Source organism: Triticum urartu, chromosome 5A (genome assembly GCF_056163025.1).
Source record: "Triticum urartu cultivar PI428250 chromosome 5A, HENAU_Tu73, whole genome shotgun sequence".
Lineage (NCBI taxonomy): Eukaryota > Viridiplantae > Streptophyta > Magnoliopsida > Poales > Poaceae > Triticum > Triticum urartu.
In genome coordinates, this window is record NC_141877.1 from 10,012,512 (window position 1) to 10,037,627 (window position 25,116).

Sequence of the window (25,116 nt, forward strand, 5' to 3'; positions counted from 1 at the left end):
GATATGGCTGCGTTTTCCTCCTCGGACTTGTCATAAGGCCTCTGCGGAAGAGGCGCGAGGCTTGGACCATATTTATATCACTTGCTTCCGCCTGTACTTCCTATACTACCTCGACTCGTACCGCTATGCACCATAGCTGCGGGGTGTCTCTTCTGCAATTGCTTAGGCGGCGGAGACGGCTGACGTGGCTGAGTTGGATGAGGAGGAGTGTCCTGAAGCTGTGCCGGACTTGGAGGAGGAGTGGCCTGAAGTTGTGCCGGACTTGGAGGAGGAGTGGACGTCTGACGCTGTGTCGGACTTGGAGGAGGAGTGGCCTGACACTTTGCCGGACTTGAAGGAGGAGGAGTGGCCTCACGCGTTGGTGGACTTGGAGGAGCGGGAGTCTGCTGACTCGGTGACGGACTTCGACGAGGAGTCGGGTGACGCGGTGTCGGTGGCCTTCGAAAGACGATGCAATCCTTTCTCCATAGGATGACACGATGTATGGCCTCTCCCAATGTGTGCTCGTCGTCACCTCCAGGAATGTCAAGCTGTAGCCCTGAATATGGATCCACCACCTCATCAACCAAGACACGAGCATAGTCCGCTGGAATCGGGTTGCAATGGAAGGTTGCCTCAGGGGGATTTGTAAAAGCAACGGCGTCCGCCACCTTCATGGAAATGTTCTTCATTTTGAAGTGTAGCTCGCAGTTAGTGTTCTCCATGATGTCATCCACGGGGTATCTATCTAGCATTGCGTCGCCCGGTGCGGAACCCACGCTGCTTCTCGGCATGGATGGGACGGTGCTATCCAATGCTAGATCATCCTCTAGCTGCTGCAGCTGCTGAGACCCCCTTTGCTGGCTAAGTGAGTCGATCTGCTCCTGCTGCTGCTGGAATTTAACTGCCAAGTCTGCGTGCGCTGATTCTAGGCCTTGAAAGCGTTCATAGTCTAGCTTCCTCTGATCCTCCTCCATCTTCCTCTTCTTCTCCTCCGCAATCTTCCTTCTCGCACGGGTTCTGTAGTCGGCGTTCCAGTCCGAAAACCCCTCATACCACGGAATAGCGCCCTTGCCTCGTGTTCTTCCCGGGTGTTCAAGATTTCCCAGGGCACGCGTAAGCTCGTCGTTCTCTCTGTTGGGCTGGAACACCCCCGATCGAGCCTCTTCTATTGCAACAAGTATCGCATCGTCGGCTCCGTTCAGACATGCCTTCGTCGAAACTTTGCCTGTCTTCGGGTCCAACTCCCCCCCCCCATGCGCATAGAACCAAGTCCTGCACCTGGGGGGCCAGCTCCTAGTAACTGGAGTGACACCTGCATCCTCCATCTCTTTCTCAGACTTATCCCACTTAGGCATTGCCACCGCGTAGCCACCTGGCCCTAGCTTATGGAACTTATCCTTTTTTTCGGCATTCTTCTTGTTTATTCTCGACCGTTCCTTAGCTAATTCCGAATCCTTGAATTTCACGAAATCGTCCCAATGAGCACTTTGCTTCTCTAGTGTTCCCTCGAATACTGGAGTCTTCCTTCCTCCCTTGACGTACTTGTCCCATTCACGATTCTTGTGGTTCTTGAATGCAACCGCCATCTTCCTAAGAGCAGCGCCCTTGACTTTCTGCACATCTGCTTCTGTGAAATGATCTGGTAGGGTGATATGTTCCATGAGAGTATCCCAAAGCAAACCTTTTTGTCTATCATCGACAAAAAGTAAGATCTGGACATGGCTTTGCTGGCTCTCTCCATTCTTGAAGGGAGATCGGGAGTTGGTCCTTCACAAGAACTCCGCACTGACGAACGAACTTGTCCGCAATCTTCTTAGGTGCTAATGGTTCGCCATTAGGTCTGATTGCCTCGATATTGTACTTTACGCCCTCCTTCAACTTTTTGTTCGGGCCTCGTTTCGTCCTGTTGCCTGAAGATTTGCTCGATCCGGATGGCTGAAAGAAGAAAGATAGATTCGTTAATATATCTTCAAGTCATTTAAAACATGTGATGATCACTAGATGCCTGCTTATATAAATATATATACCTTGCCGGTCTTTGTTGTTTCAAGATCAACATTTTCTTCGTCATCATCATAATCATAGTTCATGACTTCATCAATTTGGTCGTCGCGATCGAATATCATATCACCCTCCCCGGTGTTGTTTAGAAATTCGGAGTTGTCATAATCTTCTTCATTCTAATCATCATCTGGCCCGCGAGGATGGCGTATCATATCGAACAGGGCCTATTCTCCCTCTCTGCCGGTATTGTCCACCATAGCTTTTATTTAACTAATCCAAAAGAAATATAAAACAATTTAGTATTCAAATTACATCGTCTCGAATAATAGATATAGTCTCGAATACATCGTCTCGAATAATAGATATAATCTTGAATACATCATCTCGAATAATATATAATCTCGAATACATCGTCTCTAATATTATATATCGAATACATCACTGGCTAGGTAGCTAATAAAGATCTAATACTACAGAAGAATCTAGGACACTCGCGGTTCCTGTGGCGCGGGCGGTGGACACCCAAAGAGAAGGAACCCTCACAGGATCATAGCTGAAGTGAGATCCCTGAAGAAACTGCCAGGTATTGGAGAACCTGCCGCCCTCTAACGCAACCATGTAGCGATGGACGTGCTCGTCCTCCTCCCTGACACGGCTACGTACCACCTCCGGCGGGGCCGGCTCCCTCCGCACCGAAACTGGCCCACGCGAACGCCACCAAACGAGATCAGGGTCGACGACGGGACCCGGGGCCGGGTTCCTCATCAAGCGGCGTGCCCCTCCAGGCAGCACCTCCCAGTGCCAGCCTGGCGGAGCCCAGTCCCGGACATGGGTCAGCCGGACGTCGTCGCGGACGGGTCAACGGCGAGAATGCGGGCCGGGCATCGTCGAGAACAAATACTAGCTATATGCCCGCAAAAAGTAACATTTTTTTAATGATTGGATTTTGATAACTGAAATTTCTAACATTTCTATATAACCAACATTTCTATAACATTTCTAACAATGCTATATAACTAACATTTCTATAACATTTCTAATATTTCTATAACTAAAAAACAGAAAAGAAATTATAACATTTATATATATAACTAACATTTGTATAACATTTCTAATATTTCTATAACTAAAAAAAAGAAAAATTTCTAACTTTTTTATAACTATTTCTATAACTAAAAAACAAAAAAATTTCTGACAATTCTAACGTTTCTATAACATTTCTAACAATGCTATATAAGTAACTATTTCTATAACTAAAAAAGAAAAATTTCTAACTTTTTTATAACTATTTCTATAACTAAAAAACTAAAAAAATGTATGTGTGTGTGTGCTCACCGGCGAGGCGAGAGGCGACGGGGGGCGGCGACAGGGACGGCGACGGGCGGCGATGACGGGGATGGCGATGACGGGGACAGGGACCGGGCGGCGACGACGGGGACGGGGACGGGGCGGCGACGACGGGGACGGGGCGGCGACGACGGGGAATGGAGAAGGGAAATATACTTGAAATTGTTTTTTTCATGGTGTAGTGCTATGCCTCAGCCATAGATGCTATAAAGTATGTCATGCTGTGTACCAGATCTATTGTATACCCTACACAGTGTTAAGTAAGGGAGTACAATAGTGATCTAAGAGTAGATCACTGGACAGCGGTCAAAATTATCCTTAGTGGAATAAGGAAATATTTCTCAATTATGGAGGTGACAAAAAGGTTCGTCGTAAAAAGTTACGTCGATGCAAGTTTTGACACTGATCCAGATGGCTCTAAATCTCAATCTGGATACATATTGAAAGTGGGAGCAAATAGCTAGAGTAGCTCCGTGCGGAGCATTGTTGATATAGAAATTCGCAAAATACTTACGGATCTGTATGTGACAGATCCGTTGACTAAAATTTTCTCACAAGCAAAACATGATCACACCTTAGTACTCTTTGGGTGTTAATCACATAAATGATGTGAACTAGATTACTGACTCTAGTAAACCCTTTGGGTATAGGTCACATGACAATGTGAACTATGGGTGTTAATCACATGGTGATGTGAACTATTAGTGTTGGATCACATGGCGATGTGAACTAGATTATTGACTCTAGTGCAAGTGGGAGACTGAAGGAAATATGCCCTAGAGGCAATAATAAAGTTATTATTTATTTCCTTATATCAGGATAAATGTTTATTATTCATGCTAGAATTGTATTAACCAGAAACATAATACATGTGTGAATACATAGACAAACAGAGTGTCACTAGTATGCCTCTACTTGACTAGCTCGTTAATCGAAGATGGTTATGTTTCCTAACCATGAACAAAAGAGTTGTTATTTTGATTAACGGGATCACATCAATAGAAGAATGATGTGATTGACACGACCCATTCCATTAGCTTAGCACCCGATCGTTTAGTATGTTGCTATTGCTTTCTTCATGACTTATACATGTTCCTATGACTATGAGATTATACAACTCCCGTTTGCCGGAGGAATACTTTGTGTGCTACCAAACGTCACAACGTAACTGAGTGATTATAAAGGAGCTCTACAGGTGTCTCCAAAGGTACATGTTGGGTTGGCGTATTTCGAGATTAGGATTTGTCATTCCGATTGTCGGAGAGGTATCTCTGGGCCCTCTCGGTAATGCACATCACATAAGCCTTGCAAGCATTGCAACTGAGTTAGTTGCGAGATGATGTATTACGGAACGAGTAAAGAGACTTGCCGATAACGAGATTGAACTAGGTATTGAGATACCGACGATCGAATCTCGGTCAAGTAACATACCGATGACAAAGGGAACAACGTATGTTGTTATGCGGTCTGACCGATAAAGATCTTCCTAGAATATGTGGGAGCCAATATGAGCATCCAGGTTCCGCTATTGGTTATTGACCGGAGACGTGTCTCGGTCATGTCTACATTGTTCTCGAACCCGTAGGGTCCGCACGCTTAAGGTTTCGTTGACAGTTATATTATGAGTTTATGAGTTTTGATATACCGAAGGAGTTCGGAGTCCCGGATGAGATCGGGGACATGACGAGGAGTCTCGAAATGGTCGAGACGTAAAGATCGATATATTGGACGACTATATTCGAACATCGGAAAGGTTCCGAGTGGTTCGGGTATTTTTCGGAGTACCGGGGAGTTACGGGAATACGGGAGAAGAAGTATATGGGCCTTATTGGGCTTTAGGGGAGAGGGAGAGGCAGGCCACGCGCCCCCCCAAGGCCTAGTCCGAATTGTACTAGGGGGAGGGGCTGCGCCCCCTCCTTCCTTCTCTTCCCTCTTCCCCTTCCTTGTCCCCTACTCCTACTACATGGAAGGACTCCTAGTTGGACTAGGAAAGGGGGAATCCTACTCCCGGTGGGAGTAGGACTCCCCTAGGGCGCGCCATAGAGAGGGCCGGCCCTCCACTCCTTTATATACGGGGGCAGGGGGCACCCCATAGACACACAAGTTGATCTTCGTGATCGTTCTCTTAGCCGTGTGCGGTGCCCCCTTCCACCATAATCCTTGATAATATTGTAGTGGTGCTTAGGCGAAGCCCTGCGACAGTTGAACATCAAGATTGTCACCACGCCGTCGTGCTGACGGAACTCTTCCCCGACACTTTGCTGATCAGAGTCCGAGGATCGTCATCGAGCTGAACGTGTGCTAAAACTCGGAGGTGCCGTAGTTTTGGTGCTTGATCGGTCGGGCCGTGAAGACGTACGACTACATCAACCACATTGTGCTAACGCTTCCGCTGTCGGTCTACAAGGGTACGTAGATCGCACTCTCCCCTCTCATTGCTATGCATCACCATGATTTTGCGTGTGCGTAGGAAATTTTTTGAAATTACTACATTTCCCAACAAGGAGGAGGCCGGAGCGGAGCAGTCGGGAGCACCGAAGGAGCCGGAGCTGCATCTGCCGCCCATGTACCCAAAGTCGGGCACAAAGATAGTCAAGATCTCCGACGAGGAGTAGGGTGATCTTAGTACGTAGGTTTTTAGGTTTTTATCCTTGCATGCTTTTGTATGAATATAAGAATTCTTGTATAAGGTGTCCGGATGCAGTTGTGCAAATTTGAGGACTGGCCGGTCATTGCCGGTGGACGCGCCCGGGCATGTCCGCGGGCGTTTGAGGGGTCAAATTTGCCGCGCGTCCGCGGGCGTTTGAGGTGTCATATTTGTCATGTGCGGCTGTAGATGCTCTAACATAGTTGATTGCCTTTGCACCCCATAAGAAGCTTGAACATTAGTCCTAGAGGACGAGGCAGAGGGGGAGGACGGCCTCCAACCAAGAGAAAGGAAATTGGTTATGTGCAGTTTGAGGATGAAGCAGCATGTTTGCTGAACAAAGTGAACCCTTGCCAGGAGATGAGATAGTTCCAGAGACCAACCGTGGCAATGAGAATATACCCCACAGCTCACATCCTCTAGTGGAGGCTCCAAGGTAGTATAAGTTTGAATAGAACTGTATCTCAAGGATTATGATCTACCCCTCTGTACAGAAATATTAGTGCGTTTAAATCACTAATACGGAGGGAGGAATTACAATTGTGTCATATCTGCTAACGTGATATACAAAATATCTTAACATCCCCCTCGATCTCAGCTGGTCTCTACCAGATTGAGATCGCTATAGAACTTCTCCTGAAAAAGATGTCGAGATAGTGGTTTTTGGTAAAGATATCTGCCACCTGATCAGCCGATGCAATAAATCGAACATTTGAGCTGCTGCAGCAATGAGTCCACACAGACAAGTTCCGATGCAGCATTGCAGCTGATGAGGATAACTGGAGTGACTAAGAAACTTATGAGTAGTGCTAGATACATCCGTTTGAGCGGCAACTAATTCCGATCAGAGGGAGTAGGTTCTAACAATATTGACGAGGAGTTTTGTTAAATAAATAATGCACTAACCAGTACTATCTGCTGATAACCCCTCCCCAGAATTTGGTGTTGGATTGCTACTCTGAGAGGATGTTGTACATTAGCACTTAAAATTCACATTCATGCTTCATTGAAACTTAAGTACTCACACGTTATGATGAGAAGGCAAAACATGAAGCAACAAAAAGCAAGAGCAATTGCTCATGATTTCTATCGTTCATCTATTATGATACATATTTAGCATCACATTGTTCAATTTGTCTGTCTGACTACATCAATAATCATGTACAGCTAGATGTTGCAGCCTTGTCTTGCAGGAAAGAACACAAAGTTAGTCACCAGGTTCAGAAAAGCTGGTGCACTTATTATAGACCGTGCCCCTTATCGAGTTGCTGGGCAGATAATATTCTCATAACTAACTAGCACCTATGATTTGCTAAGCCCAAGATACACAGCTCAATTATGCTGCACACAAAACTGAGTGACTAGTTCAGGCATAACTGTCTGAGAGAATGTTGTACATTAGCATTATATCTTAGTAAACAGTTCAATGGTCAACGAAAGAATAATACAAACGTTACCATATATTGCTGCATCTACTTATTGTGTAGGTGGATACACACAAATTCTCCTGGTTTGCGGCGAACATTCGCCAATTATGTTGCTTGCCTTTTAGATCCTCTGACAGCGAATAATGCCAGCAACAGCACAGCTTTGGGAGGGAACACCCCGAAGCCGTCTTTAGCGTGTTCATCAACTGGGCCCTTCTCTTGCATTGCACGATCAGCTAAAACTAGAGCATCAGTTTATCAGCCTTCATCTACCTGACGCTCACTGATTTCTGGATCCACTTATTCTGCAGGGTAGTAAATCCAGCCAACAGGCATGTCAGGCAGTACGGCGATGAATGACACATGTTCCAACAAAAGAAAATGGGAAGAGTTTTACCTAAGTTAGTGAGAGTTAGTAAATTAAGGCTTTTGTTGTCGTTGTTGTTGTTGTGAGAGTTAGTACATTGTCTTTCTGCATATCGTGCGCTTGACAGCATGATTTTGGAACCTTTTTTTGCAACCAGAAGAACATTTGATAAAGGAGAGCTTTGCAACATGCGACCAATCTTAATGACTGTCACATCCTCTGTTACCCAGCGAACCTCAAATGAAAAATAAGGTACACGATTCCTCCCAGCAGGTTCCGACGAGAGGAACATCATCGTTGACAATTCTAGTTAAGCCAAGGAACTTGAATGTGCCATCTTCCAGTGAGATGACAATACCTCTGGTTCTGAACATGGAAGATAGCAACAGTAAGGATTATTAACCTAGTAGACAAAAAGTATCTATAGCCTGCACATACATACAGAGTAAGGCAATTCACCGCTGTATTTTTACTAGTCATGGGCAATACGATTGTTTCTTTTTCTTAACAGAAACTGAAATTTCCAATGTAAAACAAGGGAATCCCAACTCTTAACCATGGACAAACAGTCAAACACACACAAAAAAGGAGTGGGATAAGCAGGTTTAATTATCCATTCTTGGGTGTTGATTAATTCTAACCTAATATTACAATCCACATGAGTGCTAGACTATGTTTAGGCAAGACAAACGATAGGCCTTGGAACTATGGCATGCATATGGGGGAAACGAAACCAGGAGGCAGCCTGGCACTTTATAAACCCAGCAGTTTTGACAAAATGAATGGGACTAGCGCCCAGTTTACTTGCTCCAGCTTAGTGGGAATATATGTTTTCTTTTGCATGCAATGGGTATGTTTCAGCATCTCGGATACTAATAAATTGACCAGAAAGCAGTTCCTCTCAGCTCATTGGGTACTCTGTCACAGGAATCAAGCAACAAACATATCGAAGGTGGTCACCAGGCAACAAACACATCAGAGCACTCATGCAACAAACAATCCCCTTGGTCACCAGGCTCAAGCAACGACAGTCTTGTTCTGGGCAGCAGAACGGATGTGCTTGGAGGAAGCATCAGAGGTGCCTGGCTTGCCACCTGGACCGTGCTTGTCGTCTCGATCTTTGGGAGGGGGCCTGGGCCTCTGGGAGGGCCTACCCTGATCCTGCTGACCCTTAGGCTTCGGAAGGACACAATTGTTGTTAATGAAGGTCTGGATGTAGTGCGCCGGGATAAAATTTGAGTGAACCCCAGACCCGCCGTGCAGTATGCCTACCACCTGCTGATTGGTATTGTAAAGAGGGGCGCCAGATGACCCGGCCTCGGTTCCCACTGATGCTTCAAAAAGCTGCAAGTCATAGCCATTCTTGTTGGTGCTCATCAAAGCCAACGGTCCTCGATGCAGGCCTTGAAGTCCCGTGGCCATTGTGCACGGACGATACGCCGGCCAGGAGTAGAGCATGCATTGGGTACCCTCGTTGATGGCCATGCTGAACTGAACAAGCGGGTGATCTGATGTGCAGCGCACCCTCTGCTGCAGCTCCCCCATAGTCCTCCCAGCCAGATCCCTAAGATCCACGCGTACCATCATCAGGTCTCTGGCACAATCGATGGCACAAACAGTTGCTCGTGTGTAGGTTCGCTCTCCAACAAACCCGCCCTGAATGAAGTGACTTTCGACATGGGAGCAGGTGACCGAAATCTCAAAATAATCATTCATTTGTGCTGCTGAAATGGGCCCCCAGTCTGCCTGAAAAAGGAAGTCCACAATGTGCGCGGTTGTTGTGATGAAGAGAAAGTTGCCCACTATCCTCACGGCAATGCCGGTTCCCGTGAGGTAATCTGCTTTAAAAATTTCATCGAGCTCTTTCTCTTCCTTGATGCCAAATGTGCCAGCGACACGTCTCAGGGTCTTCTTACGATATGGCGTGAGGACAATGATAAAGACAGACGGCCTGGCTGCCGCATGCAGTGGCCTCCAATCAATCATGGGCATGGTAGGCAGAGCAGCTGGAGCAGGCGGGTGAGCAGCCATTGCAAGTTGTACTGCACTGCAATAAACAAAGTGGCAAAGGAGACCATTAGGAACAGAAGCTCCAGCAGAAACAAAAATGCAAGAGCTAAGACAAACAACCTTGAGAAACAATTAGTAGCTACTTCTAGCAATACTGTAATTTAGCAGTAGAGACAAGAGCACCGACCAAGGCAGATGTGATTGTAACACAAAAACAGAAAGCTACCACAAAACTAGAACCGAATCTTGCTCCGTTAGCATATCTGAGGAACAAAGACAAGACACACAAACAAACAAAACCACGAAGAGTGCAAACCACCACCAAACTAGCACTTGAAGCTCAACCTGTTCACTTCAGGACAGCCATCACAACGAATCTACGAAAAGGACACCACAAAGAAAAGCTCCTCCCTTGTCATGATCAGAATCAACAAGCAAGACGGTTTTTCATCTTCTGATATAGTACTATTATAAACTCATCAGCCCGCAGAAACAGGATATCCATCACATTGGCGCTAATGACAAACATCTGAGAGCAAACCAACACATGCACGCACCAATTCCTGCAAGAACACGCGTACGAACAGAATCCAACTTTAATATTAAATCTGCCTCCGGGAGGCTGCTGCTACCTACTAGAACCTCGAGAGATGGAAATCAAACAAAAGGGTTGTAGTAATAAACAAAGGAAAACAAAACAACAAAAATCTCTCGTGTCAGGTAATAATCCAAACAAAGGATGCACAGGTACTCCTAGCAGTACTTCTAATGATATGAAACCACAGTTGGACTGGATGTCTCTGTGCCTCTCTTTTATGCTGGGGTGATGTTTTTGTGCCTTGAGATGGATTTCGAATAGAAGACACACGGATACAGTGAAAACATTGTTCTGACGTCATGTGGATGCATTGCATACAAAAAATAAAGAAAATTTGGTAGTGATCTAACACTTGGTTGACTAGAGTTGAGACTGAGTGTTAAAGCTTCATGCTTCACGGGATGCGTTACTCACAATTGTTGACTCATGCTGCTACATTGTTATTATTATTGATTCTAATATAGTTTGTGGATTTGCAGCGATGCTTTACATTTGATATCATATGCTTTACACCTGGTGATTATTTGGATAAGGTCACAAAGTGATAGTTTGCTCTCCTTTTGCAGGCAAATAGAGATGCATTTCTGGACATGTGCAGCAGACTACTGTCATGCTGTCATTTTCATGTCAATCATTTGGGCCATTTCGGTAAAACAGAAATATCGGGGCCATGTTCAGTTACCAGCATTCCGGATTCGCATGAGTAGGTTGCTAATGTTCCTTGCAAATGTAGCTAATGTTTGTATGGAAGAAAAACAATTAATGGTTCCCAGGGGCACAAGTGAAATGACGAGCGGCAGGTGCACCAACCGTGGCTTCAGGGAATTAAGGAATCCCCAGAATGAGCTGATCCTTGGAGGTTGGCTCCCATGTCTCACCGGCACCATAGCTAGCGACTTAGCGAGTGGCAACTAATTGATAGAGTACGTGTGATAGACTAGCACTAGTCAGTGTCGTAGAAGCCCAAAATATAATTACTACCCAAAATCCGAGTCCACCTAGCACTATCAGGAGAGCAAGCCCAAAATTGATGGGCACCGCCACATTCGGAAGCCCGAAAACCACCGTCCCCTCGAGAAAATGATGCCCAAACAAATCACAGAAAAAAACAAAACTGCGCGCGGGGCCGAATCGTCTGAATCAACCACTTCGCGGGCATCTCTATCGCTTCGGCGTACGCAGGCCGGTCATGGAGACCGCCACGGGGAGCGGGAGCCGCGCCGCCACATTCGCGCCACGCCCAAACAAAATCACGGGGAAACAAAACCCTAAGCAAAAGCAGTACAAGTTCACATCGAGGGTCTCCCTCTCGCTTAGGCATGCGCTAGCTGCCTCCTCGCCCGGTCATGGAGGGTTCATCGGAGGCCGCGCCGCCACATTCCCACCACATTGCCGAGGGTTCATCGGAATACACCAGTTAAAAGTTAAAACCGCGAGCCTGAACCGGAGAGGGAGATGGGTCGGAGAGGAGAAATTACCCTGAGGGCGCGCCAGATCCCGGAAATCTCGCCCCCGCCGCCGCCGCCGCCCTCCCTCCCGTTCTCCCTCGCCGTACTACTTCAACGGCGGCGCTCCCGGATGCGAGAGAGAGAGAGAGAAGGGGGGAGAGGGACGGGGTCGCGCCGCGTGTGACGGACAGCTGTGCAGTGCTGCTACGACGGAACTGCGACCGGTCTCTAGCGGATCGGGTCCGCAAGCTGCTGTAGGTTTTCGACTTTTCGTCCCTGGTCGGACCCGCGCAGCCGCAAGAGATTTTAATAACACTAGCAAATCCTTTGTCCCCCCTGAAACCATCTCTTTTTTTGTTCACAACAGTGCTGGTTAACTTTATTTTTTTTTGTAACCTAAAATAAATGACGAAACAGGCTTTCGCGCCGCTACATTAATATAGCAACCACATGATACAACACGCTTGCTGAGGCCCGCTGCAAAACCAAGACCAAAAGAAAAACGAGAGAAAGAAAAGATAAACAAATGCCGACACCGACATATCGACGAAACGAAGATGACCCGCAACCAATGTGCCCTTCGGAGAAGTCCCACCATGCTCCTAGCACTCCGAAGCGTCGCATACCAAGCAACATCTTTAAGAAGGAATGTGACAACGACGACGCCGCTGCTGCCCGGACTAGTCCTAGGGCGTCCCCCGGTACGCGGAGGGCTGTGGGGAAGGGGTACACCCGAGGCCCTTCTGGTAGGAACGACGACACCCGCGGGCGTCACCGCGTCGGTGCCCGACGATCCATAGTGCACCACCCAACTTGCCGCCCACCAACATGCGCCACCACGGTCTTGGCGCCATCCTCGTCGTCTCACTCTGGTCGCCGACATGAGGCCTAGAGGGAAGAAGATGGGACAACGGAATCGGGTACACTAGTGCAGAACCGGGCAATATCACCGGTTCGTAAGGCCCTTTAGTGTCGGTTCCGTAATCGGCACTAAAGTGTGGTCACTAAAGCCCCCCCCCTCCTTTAGTACCGGTTCAGCACGAACCGGTGCTAAAGGCCAACCACGTGGCACGAGGCAGCTCCGGGGGCAGGGAGCCCTTTAGTACCGGTTGGTGACACCAACCGGTATTAAAATTTGGGGGGGGGGTTTATGATTTCTCTTTCATTTAATTTTGTGTTTTCCATTTAATTCTTTTTCGTTTGCTGGTATTTTACGATACTACACATTGTACACGTTATGCATATATATATATATAATTTCTAGTAGAACCGATCATATATATATATATCATTAAATGTCTCACAAAACACCATATTAATTAATTCAGACATACACACATGTATATATATATACAATTAGCTAGCTATATACAATTTCTCCTACAATGTTGCCTTCGGAGCCACTGGCATTAGCCTAATTTGTGCCTTCGGAGAACGATGACAATTGGAAGTGGTTCATGGGGGCGGTAGCGGGTAATAGTATTCTCCCTTCGGATCTATGACCTGGTCGAGCAAAAATCCCGCTATTTCCTCTTGAAGTGCTTGTACGCGCTTCGTTTCTAGGAGCTTGTCCCGCACCTCTGTGAACTGTTAAGAAGGAGATCAATATGCATGTGTATTAGTTGTGTGACTAGATATCGGTAATGGTGTAAAAATTGTGAATAGTGTTCTGACAAATGTACCCATTCCTGTCTTTGAGATTTGCTCTTTTCGGACGCCATCATGCGAATGTTCTCGCAAACGCAGTATGCACACAGATCAATCCCCTGCGCCTGCTGAAGGGCCTTTACGAGAATGGAATTTTATCAGATAATAATTAATCAAGCATGATAATTAAAGAGATGGCAGCTAGCTAGCTAGTACTACTTAATTACTTACCTTGGGTCGAAACCATTTCATCTTTTCTTTCCATTCGCCTGGAGTGACGCTGATGAACCTTGCCCAAGCCCTGCCCGCCGACAAAGAAAATGAATAAAGGGGTTATTAAATAGTTCATATCATGAAATGACGAGCTAAATAGGTCGAGATATATAGTTTAATAATGATTGAAATTACCTGTTGACTATCCCAAACAAATTGTTATAGTCAGTTTTTATTTTGAGTAGTGAGTCCAGTATTTCAACTGTTCCGGCGTCAACTTTAATGATACACAAGATCCAGTGAAATCTGCATGCACACAAATTTGCATGTCTTAATTAAGCAGGCATATGTAAGCAAAAACATGTAGCTAGCTAGTAGGCAAAAATAGAGAATTTGTAGTACAAGACAGTGTGACTCACTGGAAGTTGCAAGGAAGTAGTATATCTTCATTGTATTTGTATTTGAGGCGCTTCAAGAACTCTAGCATGTTTTCCTCTACATGCTTTTCATGATATGCATCTATTTTCCATGTGTATTCATGAACGGTGTTTGGGTCAATGAACCCAATGCCATAGCGTCCACCTTTTTTCATTTCATACATCTTCATCCTGCATAATACCACAGAAAAGAATATAGTGAGGATAATTACAGGTAATGATTGATCAAAAGGATCACTACAGCTAGCTTGAGACTTAAATTACAGAAAGAAATCACTTACAGACAATAGCAACTGACGATAGATTTGTCGAGTGCGTTTTGATTGTATAACTGAAACAGTTCATTATACTCAACGGCCATAGCTTTCTGATGGTAGTAATGATCCTTCTTGACTTCCACCATGAGGGACTCTCGATTGGAACTCTTGGTAATGTTCATGTACCATTGATGCAATTCATACATTCTCGTTGGGAGCTTCTTGACTTCGTCTGGCTTGACCAAAGGTTCGCCCCGGACATATTTCCATTTTATTTCCTCCTCTCTAAGCACATGCATGGGCTCGATCTCGAGGAGTTGTCCAACAGTGATATTGAGAATTTCAGCCTGCATTATATGCTCCTCGGTTATTACCACATTGCCCACCTCGGGAACGTAAACTTTTTGCCCACAATAATATTGGGCGCGCGTACTCTCACGTGTTGTTGGCACAACAAGCGAGGGGATCGATTGCGCCGCTTGTTCTCCCAGCTGGGGAACGGTTTTCCCGCATTTTTTTACAGCTGCTTGTTGTTTGCTCGAGCTCGAGCTCGCCTCCCTCTGTAGACGTGCTCGATTTAACTTCCTGATGTGGCGCTCATAGTCTGTGTCAACAGGCTTCGGAGCTGGTGGTTGAGCCATACGAATGAAGTGGTCAATCGTTTCCTCAGGCACTTTCTCCCTTGGCGGCGGTGGCGGTTTCGGTGCAAAATGGGCTTCCACCTCAGCCTTCGATATGGCTGTGTTTTCCTCCTCGGACTTGTCATAAGGCCTCTGCGGAAGAGGCGCGAGGCTTGGACCATATTTATATCGCTTGCCTCCGCCTGTACTTCCTATACTACCTCGACTCGTACCGCTACGCACCATAGCTGCGGGGTGTCTCTTCTGCAATTGCTTAGGCGGCGGAGATGACTGACGTGGCTGAGTTGGATGAGGAGGAGTGGCCTGAAGCTGTGCCGGACTTGGAGGAGGAGTGGCCTGAAGTTGTGCCGGACTTGGAGGAGGAGTGGACGTCTGACGCTGTGTCGGACTTGGAGGAGGAGTGGCCTGACACTTTGCCGGACTTGGAGGAGGAGGAGTGGCCTCACGCGTTGGTGGACTTGGAGGAGCGGGAGTCTGCTGACTCGGTGGCGGACTTCGACGAGGAGTCGGGTGAGGCGGTGTCGGTGGCCTTCGAAAGACGATGCAATCCTTTCTCCATAGGATGACACGATGTATGGCCTCTCCCAATGTGTGCTCGTCGTCACCTCCAGGAATGTCAAGCTGTAGCCCTGAATATGGATCCACCACCTCATCAACCAAGACACGAGCATAGCCCGCTGGAATCGGGTTGCAATGGAAGGTTGCCTCAGGGGGATTTGTAAAAGCAACGGCGTCTGCCACCTTCATGGATATGTTCTTCATTTTGAAGTGTAGCTCACAGTTAGTGTTCTCCATGATGTCATCCACGGGGTATCTATCTAGCATTGCATCGCCCGGGGCGGAACCCATGCTGCTTCTCAGCATGGATGGGACTGTGCTATCCAATGCTGGATCATCCGCTAGCTGCTGCAGCTGCTGAGACCCCCTTTGCTGGCTAAGTGAGTCGATCTGCTCCTGCTGCCGCTGGAATTTAATTGCCAAGTCTGCGTGCGCTGATTCTAGGCCTTGAAGGCGTTCATAGTCCAGCTTCCTCTGATCCTCCTCCATCTTCCTCTTCTTCTCCTCCACAATCTTCCTTCTCGCATGGGTTCTGTAGTCGGCGTTCCAGTCCGAAAACCCCTCATACCATGGAATAGCGCCCTTGCCTCGTGTTCTTCCCGGGTGTTCAAGATTTCCCAGGGCACGCGTAAGCTCGTCGTTCTCTCTGTTGGGCTGGAACACCCCCGATCGAGCCTCTTCTATTGCAACAAGTATCGCATCGTCGGCTCCGTTCAGACATGCCTTCGTCGAAACTTTGCCTGTCTTCGGGTCCAACTCCCCCCCATGCGCATAGAACCAAGTCCTGCACCTGGGGGGCCAGCTCCTAGTAACCGGAGTGACACCTACATCCTCCATCTCTTTCTCAGACTTATCCCACTTAGGCATTGCCACCGCGTAGCCACCTGGCCCTAGCTTATGGAACTTATCCTTTTTTTCGGCATTCTTCTTGTTTATTCTCGACCGTTCCTTAGCTAATTCCGAATCCTTGAATTTCACGAAATCGTCCCAATGAGCACTTTGCTTCTCTAGTGTTCCCTCGAATACTGGAGTCTTCCTTCCTCCCTTGACGTACTTGTCCCATTCACGATTCTTGTGGTTCTTGAATGCAACCGCCATCTTCCTAAGAGCAGCGCCCTTGACTTTCTACACATCTGCTTCTGTGAAATGATCTGGTAGGGTGAAATGTTCCATGAGAGTATCCCAAAGCAGACCTTTTTGTCTGTCGTCGACAAAAGTAAGATCTGGACGTGGCTTTGCTGGCTCTCTCCATTCTTGAAGGGAGATCGGGAGTTGGTCCTTCACAAGAACTCCGCACTGACGAACGAACTTGTCCGCAATCTTCTTAGGCGCTAATGGTTCGCCATTAGGTCTGATTGCCTCGATATTGTACTTTACGCCCTCCTTCAACTTTTTGTTCGGGCCTCGTTTCGTCCTGTTGCCTGAAGATTTGCTCGATCCGGATGGCTGAAAGAAGAAAGATCGATTCGTTAATATATCTTCAAGTCATTTAAAACATGTGATGATCACTAGATGCCTGCTTATATAAATATATATACCTTGCCGGTCTTTGTTGTTTCAAGATCAACATTTTCTTCGTCATCATCATAATCATAGTTCATGACTTCATCAATTTGGTCGTCGCGATCGAATATCATATCACCCTCCCCGGTGTTGTTTAGAAATTCGGAGTTGTCATAATCTTCTTCATTCTAATCATCATCTGGCCCGCGAGGATGGCGTATCATATCGAACAGGGCCTATTCTCCCTCTCAGCCGGTATTGTCCACCATAGCTTTTATTTAACTAATCCAAAAGAAATATAAAACAATTTAGTATTCAAATTACATCGTCTCGAATAATAGATATAGTCTCGAATACATCGTCTCGAATAATAGATATAATCTCGAATACATCATCTCGAATAATATATAATCTCGAATACATCGTCTCTAATATTATATATCGAATACATCACTGGCTAGGTAGCTAATAAAGATCTAATACTACAGAAGAATCTAGGACACTCGCGGTTCCTGTGGCGCGGGCGGTGGACACCCAAAGAGAAGGAACCCTCACAGGATCATAGCTGAAGTGAGATCCCTGAAGAAACTGCCAGGTATTGGAGAACCTGCCGCCCTCTAACGCAACCATGTAGCCCATGGACGTGCTCGTCCTCCTCCCTGACACGGCTACGTACCACCTCCGGCGGGGCCGGCTCCCTCCGCACCGAAACTGGCCCACGCGAACGCCACCAAACGAGATCAGGGTCGACGACGGGACCCGGGGCCGGGTTCCTCATCAAGCGGCGTGCCCCTCCAGGCAGCACCTCCCAGTGCCAGCCTGGCGGAGCCCAGTCCCGGACATGGGTCAGCCGGACGTCGTCGCGGACGGGTCAACGGCGAGAATGCGGGCCGGGCATCGTCGACAACAAATACTAGCTATATGCCCGCAAAAAGTAACATTTTTTAATGATTGGATTTTGATAACTAAAATTTCTAACATTTCTATATAACTAACATTTCTATAACATTTCTAACAATGCTATATAACTAACATTTCTATAACATTTCTAATATTTCTATAACTAAAAAACAGAAAAGAAATTATAACCTTTATATATATAACTAACGTTTGTATAACATTTCTAATATTTCTATAACTAAAAAAAAGAAAAATTTCTAACTTTTTTATAACTATTTCTATAACTAAAAAACAGAAAAATTTCTAACAATTCTAACATTTCTATAACATTTCTAACAATGCTATATAAGTAACTATTTCTATAACTAAAAAAGAAAAATTTCTAACTTTTTTATAACTATTTCTATAACTAAAAAACTAAAAAAATGTATGTGTGTGTGTGCTCACCGGCGAGGCGAGAGGCGACGGGGGGCGGCGACAGGGACGGCGACGGGCGGCGACGACGGGGATGGCGACGACGGGGAAAGGGACCGGGCGGCGACGACGGGGACGGGGACGGGGCGGCGACGACGGGGACGGGGCGGCGACGACGGGGAATGGAGAAGGGAAATATACTTGAAATTGTTTTTTTCATGGTGTAGTGCTATGCCTCAGCCATAGATTCTATAAAGTATGTCATGCTGTGTACCAGATCTATTGTATACCCTACACAGTGTTAAGTAAGAGAGTACAATAGTGATCTAAGAGTAGATCACTGGACAGCGGTCAAAATTATCCTTAGTGGAATAAGGAAATATTTCTCAATTATGGAGGTGACAAAAAGTTCGTCGTAAAAAGTTACATCGATGCAAGTTTTGACACTGATCCAGATGGCTCTAAATCTCAATCTGGATACATATTGAAAGTGGGAGCAAATAGCTAGAGTAGCTCCGTGCGGAGCATTGTTGATATAGAAATTCGCAAAATACTTACGGATCTGTATGTGACAGATCCGTTGACTAAAATTTTCGCACAAGCAAAACATGATCACACCTTAGTACTCTTTGGGTGTTAATCACATAAATGATGTGAACTAGATTACTGACTCTAGTAAACCCTTTGGGTATAGGTCACATGACAATGTGAACTATGGGTGTTAATCACATGGTGATGTGAACTATTAGTGTTGGATCACATGGCGATGTGACCTAGATTATTGACTCTAGTGTAAGTGGGAGACTGAAGGAAATATGCCCTAGAGGCAATAATAAAGTTATTATTTATTTCCTTATATCATGATAAATGTTTATTATTCATGCTAGAATTGTATTAACCAGAAACATAATACATGTGTGAATACATAGACAAACAGAGTGTCACTAGTATGCCTCTACTTGACTAGCTCGTTAATCGAAGATGGTTATGTTTCCTAACCATGAACAAAAGAGTTGTTATTTTGATTAACGGGATCACATCAATAGAAGAATGATGTGATTGACATGACCCATTCCATTAGCTTAGCACCCGATCGTTTAGTATGTTGCTATTGCTTTCTTCATGACTTATACATGTTCCTATGACTATGAGATTATACAACTCCCGTTTGCCGGAGGAATACTTTGTGTGCTACCAAACGTCACAACGTAACTGAGTGATTATAAAGGAGCTCTACAGGTGTCTCCAAAGGTACATGTTGGGTTGGCGTATTTCGAGATTAGGATTTGTCATTCCGATTGTCGGAGAGGTATCTCTGGGCCCTCTCGGTAATGCACATCACATAAGCCTTGCAAGCATTGCAACTGAGTTAGTTGCGAGATGATGTATTACGGAACGAGTAAAGAGACTTGCCGATAACGAGATTGAACTAGGTATTGAGATACCGACGATCGAATCTCGGTCAAGTAACATACCGATGACAAAGGGAACAACGTATGTTGTTATGCGGTCTGACCGATAAAGATCTTCCTAGAATATGTGGGAGCCAATATGAGCATCCAGGTTCCGCTATTGGTTATTGACCGGAGACGTGTCTCGGTCATGTCTACATTGTTCTCGAACCCGTAGGGTCCGCACGCTTAAGGTTTCGATGACAGTTATATTATGAGTTTATGAGTTTTGATATACCGAAGGAGTTCGGAGTCCCAGATGAGATCGGGGACATGACGAGGAGTCTCGAAATGGTCGAGACGTAAAGATCGATATATTGGACGACTATATTCGAACATCGGAAAGGTTCCGAGTGGTTCGGATATTTTTCGGAGTACCGGGGAGTTACGGGAATACGGGAGAAGAAGTATATGGGCCTTATTGGGCTTTAGGGGAGAGGGAGAGGCAGGCCACGCGCCCCCCCAAGGCCTAGTCCGAATTGTACTAGGGGGAGGGGCTGCGCCCCCTCCTTCCTTCTCTTCCCTCTTCCCCTTCCTTGTCCCCTACTCCTACTACATGGAAGGACTCCTAGTTGGACTAGGAAAGGGGGAATCCTACTCCCGGTGGGAGTAGGACTCCCCTAGGGCGCGCCATAGAGAGGGCCGGCCCTCCACTCCTTTATATACGGGGGCAGGGGGCACCCCATAGACACACAAGTTGATCTTCGTGATCGTTCTCTTAGCCGTGTGCGGTGCCCCCTTCCACCATAATCCTTGATAATATTGTAGTGGTGCTTAGGCGAAGCCCTGCAACAGTTGAACAGCAAGATCGTCACCACGCCGTTGTGCTGACGGAATTCTTCCCCGACACTTTGCTGGATCGGAGTCCGGGGATCGTCATCGAGCTGAACGTGTGCTAAAACTCGGAGGTGCCATAGTTTCGGTGCTTGATCGGTCGGGCCGTGAAGACGTACGACTACATCAACCGCATTGTGCTAACGCTTCCGCTGTCGGTCTACAAGGGTACGTAGATCGCACTCTCCCCTCTCATTGCTATGCATCACCATGATTTTGCGTGTGCGTAGGAATTTTTTTGAAATTACTGCATTTCCCAACAAGGAGGAGGCCGGAGCGGAGCAGTCGGGAGCGCCGAAGGAGCCGGAGCTGCATCTGCCGCCCATGTACCCAAAGTCGGGCACAAAGATAGTCAAGATCTCCGACGAGGAGTAGGGTGATCTTAGTACGTAGGTTTTTAGGTTTTTATCCTTGCATGCTTTTGTATGAATATAAGAATTCTTGTATAAGGTGTCCGGATGCAGTTGTGCAAATTTGAGGACTGGCCGGTCATTGCCGGTGGACGCGCCCGGGCATGTCCGCGGGCGTTTGAGGGGTCAAATTTGCCGCGCGTCCGCGGGCGTTTGAGGTGTCATATTTGTCATGTGCGGCTGTAGATGCTCTAACATAGTTGATTGCCTTTGCACCCCATAAGAAGCTTGAACATTAGTCCTAGAGGACGAGGCAGAGGGGGAGGACGGCCTCCAACCAAGAGAAAGGAAATTGGTTATGTGCAGTTTGAGGATGAAGCAGCATGTTTGCTGAACAAAGTGAACCCTTGCCAGGAGATGAGATAGTTCCAGAGACCAACCGTGGCAATGAGAATATACCCCACAGCTCACATCCTCTAGTGGAGGCTCCAAGGTAGTATAAGTTTGAATAGAACTGTATCTCAAGGATTATGATCTACCCCTCTGTACAGAAATATTAGTGCGTTTAAATCACTAATACGGAGGGAGGAATTACAATTGTGTCATATCTGCTAACGTGATGTACAAAATATCTTAACATCCCCCTGATCTCAGCTGGTCTCTACCAGATTGAGATCGCTATAGAACTTCTCCTGAAAAAGATGTCGAGATAGTGGTTTTTGGTAAAGATATCTGCCACCTGATCAGCCGATGCAATAAATCGAACATTTGAGCTGCTGCAGCAATGAGTCCACACAGACAAGTTCCGATGCAGCATTGCAGCTGATGAGGATAACTGGAGTGACTAAGAAACTTATGAGTAGTGCTAGATACATCCGTTTGAGCGGCAACTAATTCCGATCAGAGGGAGTAGGTTCTAACAATATTGACGAGGAGTTTTGTTAAATAAATAATGCACTAACCAGTACTATCTGCTGATAACCCCTCCCCAGAATTTGGTGTTGGATTGCTACTCTGAGAGGATGTTGTACATTAGCACTTAAAATTCACATTCATGCTTCATTGAAACTTAAGTACTCACACGTTATGATGAGAAGGCAAAACATGAAGCAACAAAAAGCAAGAGCAATTGCTCATGATTTCTATCGTTCATCTATTACGATACATATTTAGCATCACATTGTTCAATTTGTCTGTCTGACTACATCAATAATCATGTACAGCTAGATGTTGCAGCCTTGTCTTGCAGGAAAGAACACAAAGTTAGTCACCAGGTTCAGAAAAGCTGGTGCACTTATTATAGACCGTGCCCCTTATCGAGTTGCTGGGCAGATAATATTCTCATAACTAACTAGCACCTATGATTTGCTAAGCCCAAGATACACAGCTCAATTATGCTGCACACAAAACTGAGTGACTAGTTCAGGCATAACTGTCTGAGAGAATGTTGTACATTAGCATTATATCTCAGTAAACAGTTCAATGGTCAACGAAAGAATAATACAAACGTTACCATATATTGCTGCATCTACTTATTGTGTAGGTGGATACACACAAATTCTCCTGGTTTGCGGCGAACATTCGCCAATTATGTTGCTTGCCTTTTAGATCCTCTGACAGCGAATAATGCCAGCAACAGCACAGCTTTGGGAGGGAACACCCCGAAGCCGTCTTTAGCGTGTTCATCAACTGGGCCCTTCTCTTGCATTGCACGATCAGCTAAAACTAGAGCATCAGTTTATCAGCCTTCATCTACCTGACGCTCACTGATTTCTGGATCCACTTATTCTGCAGGGTAGTAAATCCAGCCAACAGGCATGTCAGGCAGTACGGCGATGAATGACACATGTTCCAACAAAAGAAAATGGGAAGAGTTTTACCTAAGTTAGTGAGAGTTAGTACATTAAGGCTTTTGTTGTCGTTGTTGTTGTTGTGAGAGTTAGTACATTGTCTTTCTGCATATCGTGCGCTTGACAGCATGATTTTGGAACCTTTTTTTGCATCCAGAAGAACATTTGATAAAGGAGAGCTTTGCAACATGCGACCAATCTTAATGACTGTCACATCCTCTGTTACCCAGCGAACCTCAAATGAAAAATAAGGTACACGATTCCTCCCAGCAGGTTCCGACGAGAGGAACATCATCGTTGACAATTCTAGTTAAGCCAAGGAACTTGAATGTGCCATCTTCCAGTGAGATGACAATACCTCTGGTTCTGAACATGGAAGATAGCAACAGTAAGGATTATTAACCTAGTAGACAAAAAGTATCTATAGCCTGCACATACATACAGAGTAAGGCAATTCACCGCTGTATTTTTACTAGTCATGGGCAATACGATTGTTTCTTTTTCTTAACAGAAACTGAAATTTCCAATGTAAAACAAGGGAATCCCAACTCTTAACCATGGACAAACAGTCAAACACACACAAAAAAGGAGTGGGATAAGCAGGTTTAATTATCCATTCTTGGGTGTTGATTAATTCTAACCTAATATTACAATCCACATGAGTGCTAGACTATGTTTAGGCAAGCCAAACGATAGGCCTTGGAACTATGGCATGCATATGGGGGAAACGAAACCAGGAGGCAGCCTGGCACTTTATAAACCCAGCAGTTTTGACAAAATGAATGGGACTAGCGCCCAGTTTACTTGCTCCAGCTTAGTGGGAATATATGTTTTCTTTTGCATGCAATGGGTATGTTTCAGCATCTCGGATACTAATAAATTGACCAGAAAGCAGTTCCTCTCAGCTCATTGGGTACTCTGTCACAGGAATCAAGCAACAAACATATCGAAGGTGGTCACCAGGCAACAAACACATCAGAGCACTCATGCAACAAACAATCCCCTTGGTCACCAGGCTCAAGCAACGACAGTCTTGTTCTGGGCAGCAGAACGGATGCGCTTGGAGGAAGCATCAGAGGTGCCTGGCTTGCCACCTGGACCGTGCTTGTCGTCTCGATCTTTGGGAGGGGGCCTGGGCCTCTGGGAGGGCCTACCCTGATCCTGCTGACCCTTAGGCTTCGGAAGGACACAATTGTTGTTAATGAAGGTCCGGATGTAGTGCGCCGGGGTAAAATGTGAGTGAACCCCAGACCCACCGTGCAGTATGCCTACCACCTGCTGATTGGTATTGTAAAGAGGGGCGCCAGATGACCCGGCCTCGGTTCCCACTGATGCTTCAAAAAGCTGCAAGTCATAGCCATTCTTGTTGGTGCTCATCAAAGCCAACGGTCCTCGATGCAGGCCTTGAAGTCCCGTGGCCATTGTGCACGGACGATACGCCGGCCAGGAGTAGAGCATGCATTGGGTACCCTCGTTGGTGGCCATGCTGAACTGAACAAGCGGGTGATCTGATGTGCAGCGCACCCTCTGCTGCAGCTCCCCCATAGTCCTCACAGCCAGATCCCTAAGATCCACGCGTACCATCATCAGGTCTCTGGCACAATCGATGGCACAAACAGTTGCTCGTGTGTAGGTTCGCTCTCCGACAAACCCGCCCTGAATGAAGTGAGTTTCGACATGGGAGCAGGTGACCGAAATCTCAAAATAATCATTCATTTGTGCTGCTGAAATGGGCCCCCAGTCTGCCTGAAAAAGGAAGTCCACAATGTGCGCGGTTGTTGTGATGAAGAGAAAGTTGCCCACTATCCTCACGGCAATGCCGGTTCCCGTGAGGTAATCTGCTTCAAAAATTTCATCGAGCTCTTTCTCTTCCTTGATGCCGAATGTGCCAGCGACACGTCTCAGGGTCTTCTTACGATATGGCGTGAGGACAATGATAAAGACAGACGGCCTGGCTGCCGCATGCAGTGGCCTCCAATCAATCATGGGCATGGTAGGCAGAGCAGCTGGAGCAGGCGGGTGAGCAGCCATTGCAAGTTGTACTGCACTGCAATAAACAAAGTGGCAAAGGAGACCATTAGGAACAGAAGCTCCAGCAGAAACAAAAATGCAAGAGCTAAGACAAACAACCTTGAGAAACAATTAGTAGCTACTTCTAGCAATACTGTAATTTAGCAGTAGAGACAAGAGCACCGACCAAGGCAGATGTGATTGTAACACAAAAACAGAAA

At 46.3% G+C, this 25,116-nt stretch overlaps 2 protein-coding genes across 2 annotated transcripts; both read right to left on the reverse strand.

The window, feature by feature from the left end:
* Positions 1–8,791: 8,791 nt before the first annotated feature.
* On the reverse strand, positions 8,792–9,805 carry LOC147967449 (uncharacterized). The gene has a single exon (XM_087523134.1). It carries the CDS (start codon positions 9,803–9,805, stop codon positions 8,792–8,794), a length of 1,014 nt encoding a protein of 337 aa, XP_087379260.1.
* Positions 9,806–23,902: 14,097 nt separating this feature from the next.
* On the reverse strand, positions 23,903–24,916 carry LOC147967450 (uncharacterized). The gene has a single exon (XM_087523135.1). The coding sequence runs from the start codon at positions 24,914–24,916 to the stop codon at positions 23,903–23,905; it is 1,014 nt and encodes a 337-aa protein (XP_087379261.1).
* Positions 24,917–25,116: the final 200 nt, after the last annotated feature.

Excerpts from the sequence above, each read along its gene's own strand:
- LOC147967449 (XM_087523134.1), bottom strand. The coding sequence starts at position 9,805 with ATGGCTGCTCACCCGCCTGCTCCAGCTGCTCTGCCTACCATGCCCATG.
- LOC147967450 (XM_087523135.1), bottom strand. The coding sequence starts at position 24,916 with ATGGCTGCTCACCCGCCTGCTCCAGCTGCTCTGCCTACCATGCCCATG.